Here is a 19,416-nt window from a genome sequence, read left to right as displayed (position 1 = left end):
TTAGAAAGCAAATCAATTTTTTAAAAAAATATGTACACTAAGTAAAGTAATTAACTACTAGGATAGTTAATAAATAATTTAATTATTTTAAGAAGAAAAATAGCAATGTCATTAAAGAAATTAAAAGGTTCTTTTGTTTTCCGTATGAAAACAATAGTTTCTTTTGAAAGTGAAACCAAATCAACTTTTTTTTTCTAATTTTTTGTGATCGATTGTATGTATCTTAACTTACATTAATTGAAGTTTAAGAAATTAAAAGAAAAATGGGAAAACAAAAACAAAATTGCAAATTACTACTAAATTTTCTCTATATTTGTATCAAATTACTGAATTTTGTGCTGCTCTCACAATCCCAAGTCATCGCCGGCCAGCGGCGGCGGCAGGTTGTTGTTGACCAGACCTGGCAGCGGAGGCAGGTGGCCTTGAAATGGCGGTCGGCTGTTGCCGGCGCCCGCCAATTGCTGCGGTAGAGGAGGAAACGCCGGCGACGACTCCTGCAACGGGATGTTTTGATCCAGCGGCTGCTCTGGAATATTCAAAGGAAGCTTCTCGTACGCCGCTTTCCCGAAGGACGTCGCCATGATCATCACGGGCACCGCTGCCACCATCGGCCCCACCACGCTCCCGCCCACCACCTGCCCCTGCGGACCGACCAAGTACACCGTCAGCCACGACGCCGCCGGCGGAGATGGCGGCGGAAGGACCGACCCCGAGATCGACACGACCTCGAACAGCCCGCGCAGCGTCAGAACGGCGCCGTCTGGTCCGCGGACGGTGACGGCGGCGACGGTCCCGCGGCCGCTGATCACGCCGAGGCCGACCCGGCGCCGCCGCGCGAACTCCGCGACGCTCTCCACCACGTCGTGACCAGCGGCGACCTCCATCACGTGCGCCCGCACCAGGTGGCCGCTCTCGGGTGTGATGACCACCGGAGGCTTAGGCCTGTTCCTCGACCCCGGCGGCCGGCCGCGCCTCCGCTGGCTCCCCTGCTCCCCGGCCGCGCCGCCGCCGCCGCCGCCGCCGCTACTCTCCTCATTGCTGTTGCTGCTAACGTCCTTGAGCTCCTCCTCCACATTGGATTGCTGCAATCTTTGACGTTTATGGAGATCATGAACGAGGTAGGAAGGTGGAAGATGATCCATTCTTCTTCAATCTGAAATAAAACCTGATTATTTAGTTATTTATTTATTTATTAAAAAAACTGATCAGGAGAAATGATGTCAATTAGGAGAGTTTGAATAAATAGAAATTAAGGAAAAGGGTTAGTTAAGAACATGTATTATTTTCAAATATGAAAAAGATTAGGATTCACTGTCTGCAAACATTCATCTGATTTAATTAACAATATTCCTTTCTTATATTATTCTTGTTGTTAAATCGAATAAATGGAAGATTTGGTTGCTAGATTTCATTTCCTTTAATAGTAGGTTTCCAAATAAAGCAAAATTAATGGACCTGGCAAAATCTTTGGAAGGCTTGCAACTTGGGTTCCTAGATTTTCTTAATTGCCTTTTATAGTGAGTTTCCATGAAAGGAAAAATTCATGCATCTTTATTTGTTCATTTTCTGCAAATGGATCAATTAGAATTTGCTTATATTTCATGAAAGGAATTGATGGGATCTTAGAAGATTCCATAGGCCACATTTGGCAGCTGGTAATTCTAAAATTTTAGTTATCTTCTGAAAAATAGAATTTTAAAGCTAGAAAATAAAAATAAATAAATAAATTATCATTTATCATTTTTTACATCATTTACTTAATTCTCATAGATTCAAAAGTACTGTCAAAAGCTAATAACAAATATTTATTTTAAAATATAAAAGTTAGGGTGCTGTTCTTCTCAAACTTTTCCTTTTTTATGAGAACAAACAACACATATTGAAAGAAAAACAATAAATGAAAAAGAAAATTGATTCATGTCAAAACACTGACAAATTATTGAAAGAAAGATTGGAGTACTCTACAGCAATTGTAATTAATACATCGACTTTTCTTGGGCATTCAATTATGATGAGAAACACTAGAAAATCTGTTCCGATGAATTCTTTTAGAATAAAATTTTTTTCGAAAACGAATTTAAGTTGTCCTCATAGTTGATCAAACAAAGTTTGATTGATGCATTTAGATCATTGGGCTCTTGTGTTTGGTTTACAGGATCCATGGAGAAGAAGAATAATTTATTGAAGCGGAAACATAAATTATACCTCTTCTTTGCGGGATGTTTAGAAGAAGGTGATGACTCCTTGATCTTCTATTGTATATCCTCTCCTCTTTCTCGAACGTTGTGTGAACAACGATCCTTCGAGATGATTCCACCAAAACTCTTCTATAATCCAATGGCAAGCAAGGAAAACCTTCTCTTTTTCCTCTTCTATTTTCTTCTTTCCCTTCTTCTTCTTCTTCTCTTGGCCGCTGGCCCTAACAAGAGATGGGGAACTTGTTTGCCGGCCCTAGCAAAGATGGAGAGGAGAAGAACCGAAGCTTGCAAGGGGAAAGAAGAACAAGAGGGGCGCCGGCCCTAGAAGGGAGAAGAAGAGAGGAGGGGTTGGCGGCAAAGAAAAAGAAGGAGAGGCTTCTTAATGCCGTCGGCCCTTAGGGGAGGAGAAAAGCCAAAACTAAATTGTGTTTTGCCTCTCCTAAACCCTCCTTTATATAGCTAAGCCATCATGGAAATTTAAGAAAGATTCTAATAAATTTTCTTATCCAGATTTAGTTAGAAAAAATCTAATAAAATCTTTAAGAAAAATTTATTAGAAACATACTAATAAACTTATTTTATCTAGATTTATTTAGAAATAAATCTCTTAATAAGATTTTATTAGAAAGAATCTAACAACCTTATCTTATCTAGATTTACTTAGAAATAAATCTCTTTATAAGATTTTATTAGAACAAATCTAATAAAATTCAACAGATAAGATTTATTATCTTTTTAATAAGTTTCTATTATATTAATTTTGTTCTTATCTTTAACAAAATCTTTTAATTATATCTCGCTAATATTTAACGAGATTAATATTTTGTTAATTTAACAAAATTAATTCATAAAATTTTATAAAGACGAAATTTCTTAGCGGAAATTCTTATAAAAAATTTCTTTCTTATCCGAATTTTTCCCGAAAATATTCTAAATAAAATTCCAGAAATTTTCTTTTATAAATAGAATTTCCTATCCGAAATTTCTCACAGAATTCTTTCGGATGTCTTCCAAGGTCTTCTGAGTTCTTCAAGAATTCTTCCGAAGGTCTCCAAGAGGTCTTCAAGAATTCTTCCGAAGGTCTCCAAGAATTCTTCCTGAGGTGGATTCGAGGATTTTCAGATGCTACAGTAGGGACCTAGAGGAGGAATTGGTTTTGGTCTCTCGATGAGCTTAAGCTTCCCATGTTCCTCCTGAACACACAGCTTAAGTCTATCAATAATAACTCATTCCACTAGAGAGTTATTATTGCACTACCGCACCAATCCTATATTATAATATGGACTCCTTCTTACTATAAGTACATCAATCTCCATGTGTTTAAGATATCGTATATCCGTCAATTAAATGAGTTATTGACAACTCGAATTTAATTAACTTCTAATCCAAGAGTAGTACCACTCAACCTTATTATCATGCGGACAAAGTCCACCTGCAGGGTTTACATAATAATCCTTATGAGCTCCTCAAGGGGACATCATCAACCTATATTTAGGACACATATTCCTTCTATAATCAACAACATACCATGTACATAATACTACTTCCCAACTCATCGGGCCTTTTGATCTATCGCTCTAAATCTCACCCTTTGATGAATCAAAGAAGTACATACTAAGTACATGTGTTTGTTATTATATTGGGATTAAGACCATGTACATCCATAGTAACAGAGATTTAGTTCGATTATATAGTCAGTATAAATCGAACAATCCTCAGATGGTCCTGCTCAATACACACTGAGTGTATTAGTGTAATTCTATAGTCAAGACAGACTAAGATCAAACTACACTACAACCAGTCTAATAGTTTGTCCAATCCATCTTGGTTGTGAACACTGTTTATAATCTATAAGGAACTGATAACATGGTCTTCTGTGTGTGACTCCGCACACCATGTTTATCTATAATATAGATTAAATGGACACTTGCATAAAAACTAAATGCAAACATTGACCAAAAGTAATTCTCATTTCAGAATGTTTATTTACATAGATAGTTAGGATTCTTGTATACATCCCAACAAATTAATCATAAGATCATGATCACAAACGTACTAGTAACATTAACACATGGCTTGCAAGCTTATCATTTATTAATTAATTCAGGATGAGTGTTCAAAAAGGAGGAGTCCATTCATGCTTGTGCAAATTAATGTGTGAACCACGAATAATTGCCCGTAGGACATAACTGAATTAGTTATGATGAAGCAGAGTTGTTGAAGTGGGCAAGTGTCGAATCTTGACGAAGCCGAGGTAATGTCCTCCTCCGTCATGATCAACTACAGCTTCTCGATTTACCTCTTCACATATAGTCATGAAACCAACCGTGTAGAGCTACTGAGGTAGCAGATTCTATCTTTTGCTGAAGTGAACCATGAATAATGAGTTTAGTTTCTTCCTATATATATAAATGATATACTGCGCGCCGTGCCTACGCGACCCTGTCCACGACTTCTCCCACCCACGCCCACTGCCGCCGTGATTTCATTGTTGTCCAGCCATCTCCGACCGCCGGACCGGGCCCAATCGACGCGCCACTCGCCGGCGTGTCGATCAGCGTCGGTCCGGCGGCCGGATATGGCCGGACGACAGCGAATTTGGCCGGAATCCGAGACCACAGTGACTGGCGCGGATTCCGGCCAAACCACGGCCGGAATCCAACCAAATTCTGGTCCGAGATCGGCCGGGGAAGGATCGGCGGCAGCGGCGCCGGTCGACGTGCCGGTGAGTGGCACGTCGATCGGGCCCGATCCGGCGGCCGAAGGTGGCCGGACGGCGAAACGGGAGCGGTGGCAGTGGGCGTGGGTCGGATGGTGGGGTCGCGGATGGGGATGTCGCGCAATATATCATTTCTATATATATATATATATATATATTTAAATTTACCTCTAACATGATTGTCTACGGCAAGTACTGAATTAAGCTTTCCTTTTCTTCTAGTGATCGATCTTTCTACGTTGATTTCATTGATGAAGAAAATGGCTAGCTAGCTAGAGCTTTATTGTTTTCTTAAACATCTTAATTTTATGAGCAATTTTGAGAAAATGTTAATTAATTAGAATTGGCTCTTGTTTCTTTCTTCATTCTGGATCGAGTTCTGTTGCTCCGTCACTCAAATAGTAGTCATGGAAAGCAATTGCTCACTAGCCACCATTAGTGTGATGTCGGAGGAACTGATTAAGATGTAGTTTCTTGATTTACCTTTTCACAGATGATCGTGGAACCGATCGTGTGGGGCCGCTAAGGTGACGGATTCCACCTTTGCAGAAGAGGAACTGACTAAGAGCTTTTAGAGTTTACCACTAGAGTCATTAATTTAAATTATGTTCGTTGAGTTGATTCATCCCGTCAAATAATTTAAATAAATTAAATTAATATTTTATTAACTCACAATTCAAATGGGTGCTTCGCTTGGACGCACAACTTACATAGATCGATGCACGATGGATTTGAGTTGATTTGCGGGTTGAATTTTTTTTTCTAAAATTTTAAATAAAAGTGAAATTTTTAAGAGTTTGTGGATTCAACCCACCTAATCCACAATCAAATTTAAATATTTTAATATTATATATATTTTTTATTTTTGGTGGACTCGTAGATTTAATCCATTTAATTCGTAATTCAAATATAAAAATTTAATATTATATATATATATATATATTTTATAAGCTCATAAATTAAATCGCCTAATCTGTAATTCATCTTGAATAGAATTGGACTAGAGATATTCTAATTTATTATTGTTTCGTCCTATTGTATAATAGATTTTTGATGAATTAATTCGTTTCAGTCACGAACTAATTCATTTGACTGTAGGTCAAGTCATTGATCATCACTCTTGTTCCGTGCTCAATTAATCATTAAAAAAAATATTACCTCGATTTCATCAAAATTCAACCTTTATTAAAATTTATCTCATAATAATCAACTCAATTATATTCTGAAAACTTTTACATCAATCACAACATTAAAGAATAGTTGAATTTCACATGCACATTGTCCACTATGCGTTGTGGCGCATGTTTTTTTTATATTTATTTTAATTTTATTTGCTATTAAATCATTTAGATTTTATCTTTAAGATTTAAATATTGATCAAATGTGATTCTTATTTTAGAATGTTTATTTATATAGATAGCTAGGATTCTGGTATACATCCCAACAAAAGAAACTTTGTGGATCCTTTGATAAAATCTCTACCTTAAAGTAAGTTTAAGGAACCTATAAAGGCGTTTGGTATTAGATATCATAACGATTGACTTTAGGCCAAGTGGAAGTCTGTTATATTTGAGAGGTGTCCTAAGGTAATCGTTTTACGGTTGTACTATTTAATAAATAGAAATTTACTATTTAAGTGTATATTTTTTTATGTGTTTGATTGGATTTTAAACTTATTTACTAAATGTCCATAATACGATTCATAGCATGAAAGAATTTATGATTGTATCACAATTTATGAGCACATGTATAATTATAAATGTATTGAAATTATCCTTAGTCGATGAATTGATAAACGCGAACGTCATCAATTCTATTAAGACTAGCACGTTTTAAACTCCTTGATTTACCAAGCAGCTATTCTCACTAGCTGAACACATTGGATGTTGAGAGTTAAACATAGATGCTAGTTAAAGATAACTAGTTCATTGGAGTGACCTATTGTGAGACTTCATATGGTTCTATACATATATCAATGAAGATCTTAGTGCTAGCTTAAGTACGAGTTTTCTTGGACTTGCGGTATTCAAGTCACCTTGATTATGGAGGCTTATATTTTGACATTTTAAGTAAACATCTCTGAGGATGTGTGGATCCGGGATGATTGGGTATAAGTCAAAGTACCCGAAGATATTTGAATAGCTCACAGAGGATTCACCGCTCTTTGTAAAAAGAGACATATACCCGGCAACCACTTGTTAAGATTGTTACTGAAAGTCTTTGGTCAAAACATCATATATCAAGAGTATGACACTCTTGGACACATGTACAAGTAACTTGAATCAACAGGACAAGAAAGCAAGCTTAAGTTTGGTGTGATGTAGTCAGCCCAATGGAGACTGACATACATAGATCATGTCATAAACCAAGCAGGTATAAGACAGTGAAAGGAACGAGACACGTTTCATTATAGCTGCTGAAGGATTTTGAAATTATTTTGGAATCAGTTGATGATTTTTTAATCAATTGAGGATTATGACGTACTACTAGGTGCCACTCATGATCGATCTGTAATTAAGAGTTAACTACGGATGACCAACATAACCGAAAATCTATTAGGTCATATGCACTATATGTTTCTCAGAAGGACTTAAAATGATTTGAGAATTGGATTCTCAGAATGAGAGAAATAAAATATGGTTGGACCGGACAAAGGCAAGATGATGGATTTCATCTTATGAAGACGAAATAGACAAAATTAGTTTGGTTCAAATGGGAGGTGGTTTGGTTATTGAACCAAATGATTCAGTTTTGAACTAAAATTGAACCAACTTCTTTTGGTTCATGATGGAAGATATTTTGGCAAAATGAAAGCAATGACATGCTTCATCTTGTGAAGACGAAACGAACATTAAAATTGAATTATAATAAAAAAATATAAAAAATTAGTTGCTCATGAAATATATGGAGTAAAGAGTGCAGTATAACAATCTGACATATTCTATGAATATTTTTATATTTGTAAAAAATTAAATTAAGAAATTATCAAAATAACATCTTAGTCAATAATTACATCAATTACATGTTCTTTTCGAATTTGAAATCTTAAATAATATATATCTTCATATTTATCACTTGGATAAGACATTTTAATATCCATTCAAAATTCGATTTCGTAAACATACAGAGAAAGGGGGGGAATTTGGTAAAAGTGAACATAAAAGATTTTGTTTGGGGTTCTAGAAAAAAAAAAGAAGAAGCGACTTTTGGCTTCAAATCTTCGACTCCTGCTGCTGCTTTTATTCTCTCTCTCATCCTCCATTTAAGCGTGATTTCTTTAATCCTCGTGACACGCGAGGTTTTCCATTTGGCGACTTCGAATTTTAATGCCGTCCGATTAGATCTCGTCACGGAGCACGGAGGAGACCAGAAAGCGGAGCACAGCCGGCTGCGGCGGCGGCCGACGAGGAAGAAGCTGATGACGGGATGGCGTTGTTTGCTGCCGCCGGTGACGTTCGTATGATAGGGTTTTGGTTTCTTTATTTTGTTCTCTCGCGCATTGTGCGGGTGGGGATTCGACTTCGTGCCGACCACATTTAGGCCTGGATTTTGTCGTCTTGGTTCGAAAGGTGGTGGCTTGTCGCACGATCTTGCATCTCGGGTGGTCTTCTCAGATCGTAGCGCTCGAGTCCCATCTTCTCGGTTTGGGGTTTCTCTTCTGGTGGTATTTCGGATCGACGCAGTGTAAGAGTTCAAATCCAGCTGTTATTTGAACTGTAGCTTTCACTAGCTTTAAGCATTGTCTAGTTTGTGAATTACCTTTAGCACGGAAAAAGTGGAGCAATATTTGTGTGGCTAATCATGGCAACAAATTTATTTTGCAGAGAAAAAAGAAAACAAAATTTCACTAGTTTGTCACCATCTCTTTTGCGGGTGCCAGAAGGGTCCTTTTTTTACCAGCAAGCTTTAATGGTGGTTTTCTTGAAGTCGAAGGCAATATTTGAGATTAGTTTTTTTATGAATCTGGCTCTGACTTTGGCAAAGACTGCATTTTACCGGTCGGCGTCATTTATGCAGATGAGTTTGTTGTTCTTTTGATCTCTCATCTGTTTGAAGGCAGAAGGATGTTGCGCTTGATCTATGGAAATGACTATTGACAATCCCTCCGTAACAGCACAAGTTACTAGAGCAAGCCAATCTTCAATGACACCTTTGCATCTCTCTGCTGCCAGCATGAACGAGGATGGGTATGATAGTGATGGATCCTATTTCGCTCCTCCGTAAGTTGATAAACTTCCCCTTGTTTGTTCCTACAACATGAGAATCAGAATGAAAACCTTTTTTCTTGGGCTTTATAGTTTAATTTTAATAGTTTCTGCTGGGATTCCTTGTGCCATCATTCCAGCTATAGAGAAACCTTAACTTAGAAAACATCATGACTCATTGTTTGAAGTTCTGAATATTTGCTCACAAATTAGGCTATATCAATCAACAAGCTTCCTCACTACATTGATACAGAGATTTCTTTCCCCCCTCGTCAATGAACACTAATTTGTCCAGGATGAATCAAGCAACCAATGGAATTTTGAGTTTTTTTTTCTCGTCTTCAAACATATAATTTTCAATGATAGCTTATTTGGCTCTTATTATATATACCTTTTGTTGCGATAATGATCCAATTGTTAACTTTGGTATATTATGGCAATTCTCCAGAATCTATGATGATAAAGATGCTATCTTTTTGGCTACAACTCACAGTTTCAATCATTAGATCTCATTGCTTGTAAACTCATAATTACTTACCAAATTTGACTGTGTTGTATATCATACACCTTATCGAGCATGAGATATTCACTGATTTTTGTGCCATACCCTCACATTCAGCTCTGTAATAAGATTTGTATTTCTACAAGTTCTATATTAAATGGTTATCTGAATTTTCAATCGAACCACTTGAAGGAACTATTGTGCAACATAGCAGTTGATTTATCTTAGGCCACACATAATAGGGTTATTCTGCCAAACAAATCTCACTAATAAATTAAACAAAAGTTGTTGCTCATTCATTTCTTTTTCATTGCCACTCAATTCACATTCTTGCATTTATTGTATGTTATCAATTCATACATCTGATGAAGCTCTAGAAAAACTGCGTAAGATTCCAGATTTCCACATGTTTGTTTCCTGATGATTTTGCTTTTGCAGTACACCTACAACTTTATCAATGGCTCTACCTGCCGAGCTTGCTGGGGCTGTATCTTTAATTGATAGGTTCCAGGTATGCAAAGCAATCTTCACCCACTCTGTCATGATAAGAACAGGTGTTTGTGACATATCTCACATTCTATCTGCAACTAGTCGGACCGTTTCACTTGAAAATTATTTCATTTCAGCAATCATGTTGACTATATCAGAATCAAAGTTCAATTCGGCAATCATGAATTTTGAGCTTCAAATATAAACATTGAATGTATTGAAAAAGAATTGAATGTTATTTGGAATTATTTTGATTCTAAAATTTGTTAACTTGTATAATTATATGTTTAACAACATACTATTGCAGATGGAACAAGTAGATGTTGATTCATAACAAAAATGTTTAGAATTATATTCTATATTGATGACAATGTATAAATTATTATCTATTTAATTTGTTTAATACTTGAAATGAAAGGAACTGAGTAATATAAAATTTCATCATTGAATGCTTTTAACATAGAAAAATCATTGTTGAATGGATTCTCGCTATCGACCAAGTCTTAAAACCATCAATACAATTAAAGAGAGAGAAAAAAAAAGTAGATAATGACTATGCTACGTAGCGAGAGGAATGGTCAGACCTTTTACTTCAACCATTAAACATAAGATTCATCTCTACTTTCAACTTTTATAAGGATTTTGATTTAATCTTTAATATATTAGGTTTGCTTTGTTGCCATATTGAGTTAGATATACTTTTAATTGGTTGGGTTCGACATCTAATGGATTCTATAAGATTAGATTCATATGGAATCAAACAGAATCATCATAGTGAGAAAGTACCAGATAATATCATTTTAATTAAATGGTAATTTTTAGTTGACAAAAAATGAATACAAGGTAGACTGAAGCTTCTTGTGCTTGGCATGTACCTTATTGGTCCGTTTGACCTCTCTTCCAGACAAGATTATATCTATCTCTAGGGGTTTTTATTTTGCACTTAATTTGCTTGGGTCTCCCCACTGTCCTATATTTTCCCTTTCTTTATAGGTCAAGGGATTTCTACGATCCATGCAGAAACAGATCCAATCTGGTGGAAAACGTGGATTTTTCTCAAAAAAATCTATAGGTCCTCAAGTTCGTGAAAAGTTCACATTGGAAGATATGCTCTGCTTTCAAAAGGTGAAGCTTATCTGAGCAACATTGTAGCATAGTTACACCAATGCCATTTATATTTTTATGGGTTCCTAGACAGAGTGCTAGTGTTTAAAGCTTAGAGATAGAAATAAATTTTCTTTTCTAAAAAAGAATAGTCACAAAATTCTCTCTCCTTGGTACTTATTGTGATATGCTAAATGATGGTATGGCAGGACCCAATTCCTACTTCTCTTCTCAAAATAAGCAGTGACCTGGTGAGCCGTTCGGTGAAGTTATTTCAGATGATCTTAAAGTACATGGGAATTGATTCTTCTGATAAAATAATGCCATTGAGTCTTGAAGAAAGTGTAGATCTGATTGCTAAAATCTATAAGAACACTCTGAAGCGTTCTGAACTTCGAGACGAACTCTTTGTCCAGATTTCAAAGCAAACTCGTAATAATCCTGATAGGTACCTGATCTGTCCTCACCAAAGAGAAATACATGCAGAAATGTATAATTGAGTTTTCAAATAATCCCAATCGGAACACAATAATCCTGATAATGTCGAAATGTCCATTATTGCAGCAAGTCTTTGGTAAAAGCTTGGGAGCTTATGTATATATGTGCCTCCACTATGCCCCCAAGCAAGGATATTGGAGCATACTTATCAGAATATGTTCATTATGTGGCTCATGGGGTGATCAATGAGCCTGACATACAAGCCTTTGCTTTGAATACATTGGATGCATTGAAATGCTCTGTAAAGGCAGGACCTAGATTAACAATACCTTCTCGCCAGGAAATTGAAGCGCTGTTGACTAGCAAAAAGCTTACAACAATAGTATTTTTTCTGGATGAAACTTTTGAAGAAATTACTTATGACATGGCAACAACTGTCGCTAATGCTGTAGAGGTAACAAAGGATTTTTATCTTCTACTTTTGGGAATCTTGTATCGTTCATTATCTATATACCAATCACACTTAATGATGCATGTATAGGTTTCGGTTGTTTCTGCTGTTCTGTAAGTATGTTGCATTTTCAGTCTAGTGTGTTGGAAACATCAAGCAATAATTCAATCTAGTGCTATCATAAAACACTTGATTCAAATTCAGATTGTTTTTAAGTCTGAATGGGAACTAAATCCTTTATTTCTAACAAGGTGCACTACGTTATCTGTTACATTGAGCAAATGAACAAATAAATTAATGAAAAGCCATTCAACTGCTTGATGCGTGGGAGTGGCAAATTGCCTGAATTATGACTAGGGAAGCATGTCTGAAGTTCATTATCTGAAGTGGTCTTGGCTTTGGCTAATTGTTCATGTGATATTTGATTTTCATATGAACCTGAAATATCTATATTATTAATTTGAGCTATTTGTAAGTTAATTTGTGCTGTTAAAATTTAAAACATTCTTCTTGTAGGAACTTGCTGGAATTATCAAATTGTCAGTGTATTCTAGTTTCAGTCTATTTGAGTGTCGAAAAGTTGTCAATGGTTCAAAATCTTCTGATACTGGAAATGGTAACTATTTTTTCAAAAAGATTAGAATAATGCCAAAGGGTTTAGTTATTATATACAAGCACTTATGTCCATTGTCTTGAACTTCTGATCATGACTCCACTGATCTATCTTGTTATGCATGCAGAGGAATACTTAGCTTTAGATGATAATAAGTATATTGGTGATTTATTGACTGAATTCAAGGCAGCTAAGGATTGTAGTAAAGGAGACATTCTGCATTGCAAACTCATATTCAAGAAACGATTATTCCGTGAATCAGATGAAGCTGTAGCTGACCCAATGTTTGTGCAATTGTCATATGTACAGGTATATTATTTTGATTGAAAACTGTTTGCAACTTCAATAGTAAAATCAATGTATTATCTTTTGTTCCAGTTGCAACATGATTATATGCTTGGAAATTATCCTGTTGGAAGAGATGATGCTGCTCAGCTGTCTGCCTTACAAATTTTGGTCGAGATTGGGTGTACTGAGCGCCCTGATTCATCTGTGTGAGTGTCTCTTACTTCATTGTTGAAAACATATATATAGTTTTTATATTGGTGGTAGATGTTCTTCTAAGTTGATGATTTTGCAGTGAGTGGATATCACATTTTGAAAGATTTCTTCCTAGACAAATTGCTGTTTCACGTTCGATGCAAGAGTGGGAGCTTGATATCATATCTCGCTATCGATCAATGGTAACATGTGCCTTTCACATAAACATTGTTCTCATTCGTTCTTCTTTCTTTCTTCCCCTGGCTAGAAATTGACATCGTTTTGTATAAGTTGATGTCATTACCAAATTGATTGTAAAACCTGTGGAGTTTCAAATATGTTACTCGACTATTATTCTTCATCTACAAATTAATGTATAAGGGTAATTTTATCTGTTCAAGACACTTTTTTTGTGTTATATGTTTATTTTCGTATCCCTCTATATGATGATGTGAAGTATACACCAAGAAATCTTTTGTGCTTACCATTTTTTAATTTATGACTTAATTGTGCATCAAATAACATGCTTCTATATTCTTCAAAAAAGACCTTTGTCAAACATTTATTTAACTAATACTCATCATCATCATCCATTGCTTATTTATATTTATGGTTTCTTGCAGGAACACTTGTCAAAAGATGATGCTAAACAGCAGTTTCTTAGAATCTTGAGAACTCTTCCCTATGGGAATTCTGTTTTCTTCAGTGTACGGAAAATAGATGATCCTATAGGCCTGTTACCTGGACGAATCATTTTGGGAATCAATAAGAGAGGGGTTAGTTACAAAATGTTATGTCTTGTTTGTCTCCTTATTTGGGGTCATCTACTTTAATTTGGTGGATTTAAACGATCAGCTCCGCCTTATGTTTTAGGTTCATTTTTTCCGTCCAGTGCCAAAGGAGTACTTGCACTCTGCAGAACTAAGAGATATTATGCAGTTCGGTAGCAGCAATACTGCAGTATTTTTCAAGATGAGGGTTGCTGGTGTTCTCCATATTTTTCAGTTTGAAACTAAACAGGTTTGAGTGTGTCCAATATATCATTTTTCACACTAATTTTGTTTGCCTTACTTGTGGACCCTCTCTATTCTTCTTATTTGATAATGTTCTGAAGTTTCCAAATCTAATATTAGCATTTGTTGTTTAGGGCGAGGAAATATGTGTAGCTCTTCAGACACATATAAATGATGTGATGCTCCGTCGATATGCAAAAGCACGCTCAGCCACTGGTGGAGCTACTCAGGGTGATTTTTCTCATTCTGCTAAAGCTTCTTCCCCAGATGCCCATGAAAAACACATTCAAGAATTGTCCAGATCTATTGAAGAATCACAAAAGAATGCTGATCGAGTAAGTTGTCTATGTGATTCATATATTTTCAATTGAGTGTATAAACGATTTGTCTAGATGATAATTTCTATCAATAGTATTGTGTCGACTTCTATATCCTACATGGGCCCATTCCCTTCTATAGTTTGGTACTAGCGTAATGCACAATGTAATATGTTATACATGCTCTGCATCTGGCATGCATCATTCTCATTGAATAATTCAATCCCGATGCAAGGAACACTCCACTTATATCCTCCTTGCATAAAATAAAAAATTTCACATTAATTATGGCTTTAACCTCATCAACTTCCAGTCACATGCTTGGCGACTCTAAAATTAAATTCAATACATCAATGAGTTGATTTGTTAGAACTATAAAACCAACTTAAAGTTGGTGACACAGATCTCCAATAGTTGAAGATTGTAGTGGGACTTGTTCTTTCAAAAAGAAGGTTACAGAATTGGTTTGTTAAAAAATCCCTGATCATGATTCAGCATGTATGGCTGATGCTGATGTTTTGGCATATGTTTCAATTTGGAGTAACAGGTCATTAGAGTGACCAAGCAACAAAATTCTTGAAGGACATACACATTCTTTTCTTACTACATTTTCCTTCAGAATTTGTAAGGACAATTTTTTTTTGTGTGTGTGAATTGAATTTTTTAAGGAATGATCTCTTGCTCTGCACTGTAGTTATTAGAAGAATTGCATTCGAGAGAGAAACAACAATTAGAGATGCAGGAAGAATTGGAAATGCTCAAAGAATTGTTGAAGTCAGAGAGGCAAACTCTAAGTGATCTAACTTGTGATTATGACAAAGTCAAAGCATTATGTGATGAAAAAGATTCTGCACTACAGGTAATCTCTTGTGAACTGGCAGATACCAGTACTTTTTTTCTAATTAATGCTGATTGTGAAACTGCTGGTCCTTTCATTCATCCTATCATTCATCTGTATCCTTAGTCTGCATTGGTGGATAGAAATACTTTGGAGGCTGAACTAGCAAGAATGAGAGTTAAAGAGCATTCTCAAATTGAGAACAATCGCAAACAGTGTGTTGATGCCAAGGTATGTAAAGCTAACCATGGGGTTTATTTGGTTCTCATTCTTAATATTATCTTTATCCAGTGATTACTGTATGCCACTGGAAGCAAACATTTATTTTTGAATATCACAGCCTGCGTTTTTTTTTTTCCTAATGCTCTATGCAAAGATACTGAATAAAGCACAAGAGGATCTAATTGCTGGCATTAAGGAGTTGCACAAATCAAAAGAAAGCTACAAAATTTTGCTGAAGGAGAAATATTTGCTTGAGCAAAAGATCCAAAACCTTGAGGAAAAGAAAAGTGATGAGGTATTCATCCATAATCCATATGCTTTCTTTTCTTCAGATTATGTTTACTTTTATTATGCCGATCTTGTAGCCAGTGCCCAGTAGCTTTTTGCAACATTCTGAGATGCACAACTTTTTAATGTCAACTTTTACTAGCCTGCTTTATACAAGAGCATACTGAACTTAATTTTCATTGGATACATGTCTTTTGAAATGCAGAAGGATGAATTAGAAAAAAACTTCACAGAGGGAAAAAGGATACTCAAGACACATATTAAAGAACTGCAGCAAAAATTACTAAGTGTCACGCAGGACTTGAGTATTGCTAATGCTACTATTGCCACGAGAAACACAGAGTTAGATGAATTACAAAATACTTTAAGAGAGTTGGAGGAATTGCGAGAATTCAGAGCGGTATTGTGCTTGTGATATAATTCCATAAATTTTTTTTTCTCAAAATTAGTCCAACATATGTCATGGAGACAGTTTTCACTCTTAAGTCTAAAGCTTTCTATTGCACATTTTATTGTGATAGGATATTGATCGGAAGAATGAACAAACTGCTGCTATTTTGAAGAAACAGGGAACACAAATCACTGAGTTAGAAGCCCTTTACAAGGAAGAACAAATTTTACGGAAGCGATATTATAATATGATTGAAGGTTTTATTAGCATTGAAATTTGTCTATGAATCCATTATTCTTTCCATAGTTTATTTGTATTCTCTCTCACAATGATAAATTGTTTCTTAATTGTTAACAGATATGAAAGGAAAGATAAGAGTGTATTGTCGTTTACGACCTCTAAATGAGAAGGAGATAGTTGAAAAGGAAAAGGCTATAGTTGCTGCTTCTGACGAATTTACACTGGAACATCCTTGGAAGGATGAAAAATCAAAGCAACACATCTATGATCGTGTTTTCAATGAAAGTGCATCTCAGGATGAAGTTTTTGAAGATACAAAGGTGGCTTATTTCTTAATGTAATTACATTTATTCTGCAAAATATATTTATTCTTAATGAAGACAACCTTGTAGACATGCTTTGTTGCTCACCCACGCTTCGCTGCTATGTAGTGTTTCCTTGGCTTTCATGTGTTAATTGTTAAGTAATCTATGTGCAGTATTTGGTGCAATCTGCTGTGGACGGGTATAATGTTTGTATATTTGCATATGGCCAAACTGGTTCTGGAAAGACATACACAATTTATGGTTTTGAAGGTAATCCTGGTCTTACTCCAAGAGCTACTGCTGAACTTTTTAGAGTAATAAAGCAAGATAGCAACAAATACTCTTTTGCTTTAAAGGTGAGTTCAAATTGAGTTGTTATAATTTTTCTTTTGTTATACTTGTAGACTTAGTTTGACTTGAGATATTACTATATTAGTTAAAGATTTTAACAATTATGTAACTTGTTCAATTCAAGAAGTTGAATTTGAGCTGTTAATTGGACCTTGGCCATTTCTCATCTGAAGTTCAATCCTCAGTGCCATCGCGACAACTATAAGCTTTTTGTTGTTAGCAAATGAAACGGTATAAAATTGGATAGAAATTAAATTTTTTGACAATTTTGCTTTGGCATCTTTAGGCTGTAAACTTCGTTCATTTGAGCATTCCTCTCTTATTTTGGATATTTTACTATGTCATTTGATGTTATTTCAGGCTTATATGGTCGAACTGTATCAGGACACTCTTGTGGATCTATTGTTACCTAAACATGCAAAGCGTTTAAAGTTAGAAATAAAAAAGGATTCAAAGGTAACCTTTATCTACTGTCTATTATTGGAGTTTTAGTAATACTTAAGTCCCATGTTTGATTAAACATTTCAAATGAAAGTCCATCTGGCACTTAGCTTTTTTGTATTTTGTAGACCATCTATGATGGCCTCAAATATAGAGATGTTTATGTGTTTAGCTCGAACTGTTTGTCGATAACTTTATCTAATAGTAGAACTTTTTTTCTTTGTATCAAACCCTTATTTTGTTCATTGCTGTATTAGTTATAACTTGGATATAATAGTGATGAATGTTAACTTTATTCATCAGATTGACTTTTCTGAAATATACGGTTTTTCATTCTTCAGGGTTTGGTATCAGTTGAAAATGTGACAATGTTGCAAATCTCTAATTTCAATGAACTAAAGTCTATTATCTCAAGAGGTTCTGACAAGCGACATACTGCTGGAACTCACATGAATGATCAAAGTTCAAGATCACATCTGATACTGTCAATTATCATTGAAAGTACCAATCTTCAAACTCAATCTCTTGCTAGAGGAAAGGTACCCAATTTTCTCTGCTGAAAATTTTATGTTATACTGGACGTTTATGATAGATTTGTGAAATATTTCTGTTAAAATCATGACATTGATTCACATTTTGCTTGAAATTTCCAAATGTATTGCAAACACTGATCAACAGCTCAATTTCTGTGCACTATATATGCTCAGAGCATACTTAAGTCATCATATTCTAGTTATCTAAGAGTTGCATTAGCTTTTTAAATTACAGTTATATGTATTCTGCAGAAATTCTTTTTTTTTCCCATCTACACCCTATAGTTTTAAAAGATTAGTTGAGAAATGAAGTTGTAAACATATAGTTGCAGAAGAAATTAACATGTTGAATTTAGCTTCTCTCGGTTCTTTCTCAATTTACAGCTTAGCTTTGTGGACCTTGCTGGTTCGGAAAGGATTAAGAAGTCTGGTTCTTCAGGAAACCAATTAAAAGAAGCTCAAAGTATCAACAAGTCTCTCTCAGCTCTTGCTGATGTGATTGCTGCTCTGTGTTCAGATGGACAGCATATACCATACAGAAATCATAAACTTACAATGCTTATGAGCGATTCTCTCGGTGGCAATGCGAAGACTCTAATGTTCGTGAATGTATCTCCTGCAGAGTCAAACTTGGAAGAGAGTTATAATTCTCTGATGTATGTATTCTGACTTCTTTCATCTTTCATATACTATATAACTCTCTTAATCCACTCATTGTCAATCTTGTTCAGTCACTTGTTGTGTCATTTGGTTCAAAGAGTTCTTCAAAGAAAAAAACAACAAAGTTTTTATTATGCTTTTGTTCAGATAATTCTTCACTTTGATTGTTTATATTCACTCAATGCTTGAACAAGAGTTTCTCTTTTGCAGGTATGCATCGAGGGTTCGATCAATAGTAAATGAACCGAGCAAGAACGTCTCCTCCAAAGAAGTCTCCCGCCTGAAAAAGCTGGTGGCATATTGGAAAGAACAAGCAGGAAAGCGAGGCGACGACGAAGAACTGGAAGAGATTCAAGACGAACGATACTCGAAAGACAAATCTGAAGGCGGCTGTCAAGTTTCCACTTAAGAACCAGCTCTTTGTAACATGTAACCCAATGCTTCAGTTTCCCCTACTGCACATGTAAAAATGATCTACAAAGTTGATGTACAGTCAAAGATTACACTAATTTTAGATCTCAATTTATATTTGTATGTATATAAATAGTCTCATATGATTTTGTTAGTACATATTTTCCAAATTCCATGCTCAATCTCCTTTTAACTTCTTAAACAATT

General features: G+C 35.5%; 2 protein-coding genes across 3 annotated transcripts; one reads left to right on the top strand and one right to left on the bottom strand.

The window, feature by feature from the left end:
* Positions 1 to 344: 344 nt before the first annotated feature.
* On the bottom strand, positions 345 to 1,142 carry LOC141823517 (AT-hook motif nuclear-localized protein 22-like). Its single transcript, XM_074710812.1, has one exon. It carries the CDS (start codon positions 1,140 to 1,142, stop codon positions 345 to 347), a length of 798 nt encoding a protein of 265 aa, XP_074566913.1.
* A 7,065-nt stretch (positions 1,143 to 8,207) lies between these two features.
* On the top strand, positions 8,208 to 19,366 carry LOC141831753 (kinesin-like protein KIN-14I). 2 transcript variants are annotated; one of them, XM_074719162.1, is made up of 24 exons: positions 8,208 to 8,601; positions 8,742 to 9,137; positions 10,063 to 10,135; positions 11,107 to 11,238; positions 11,427 to 11,665; positions 11,782 to 12,109; positions 12,623 to 12,722; positions 12,847 to 13,028; positions 13,098 to 13,213; positions 13,300 to 13,402; positions 13,823 to 13,975; positions 14,073 to 14,219; positions 14,347 to 14,547; positions 15,224 to 15,388; positions 15,494 to 15,598; positions 15,744 to 15,884; positions 16,083 to 16,277; positions 16,399 to 16,525; positions 16,626 to 16,828; positions 16,987 to 17,169; positions 17,525 to 17,620; positions 17,947 to 18,144; positions 18,523 to 18,794; positions 19,009 to 19,366. In XM_074719162.1, the coding sequence occupies exons 2-24, from the start codon at positions 8,998 to 9,000 to the stop codon at positions 19,205 to 19,207; spliced, it is 3,798 nt and encodes a 1,265-aa protein (XP_074575263.1). In that variant the 5' UTR covers positions 8,208 to 8,601; positions 8,742 to 8,997; the 3' UTR covers positions 19,208 to 19,366. The 2 variants fall into 2 exon arrangements, with proteins under 2 accessions (XP_074575263.1, XP_074575269.1); XM_074719168.1 differs by lacking the exon at positions 19,009 to 19,366 and having other exon boundaries at positions 18,495 to 18,568.
* The last annotated feature ends 50 nt before the right edge of the window (positions 19,367 to 19,416 follow it).

This window comes from Curcuma longa, chromosome 1 (assembly GCF_044706935.1).
Source record: "Curcuma longa cultivar G26 ecotype Majalengka, Jawa Barat chromosome 1, ITB_CL_G26_1.1, whole genome shotgun sequence".
In the NCBI taxonomy this organism is placed as follows: domain Eukaryota; kingdom Viridiplantae; phylum Streptophyta; class Magnoliopsida; order Zingiberales; family Zingiberaceae; genus Curcuma; species Curcuma longa.
Note: the sequence above shows the minus strand (reverse complement) of the source record. Positions and strands in the feature narration are given on the sequence as shown.

Excerpts from the sequence above, each read along its gene's own strand:
- LOC141823517 (XM_074710812.1), bottom strand. The coding sequence starts at position 1,142 with ATGGATCATCTTCCACCTTCCTACCTCGTTCATGATCTCCATAAACGT.
- LOC141831753 (XM_074719162.1), top strand. The coding sequence starts at position 8,998 with ATGGAAATGACTATTGACAATCCCTCCGTAACAGCACAAGTTACTAGA. Across the intron at positions 13,403-13,822 it reads TATCTCGCTATCGATCAATG|GAACACTTGTCAAAAGATGA; the intron begins GTAACATGTGCC and ends GGTTTCTTGCAG. Across the intron at positions 17,170-17,524 it reads AATACTCTTTTGCTTTAAAG|GCTTATATGGTCGAACTGTA; the intron begins GTGAGTTCAAAT and ends ATGTTATTTCAG.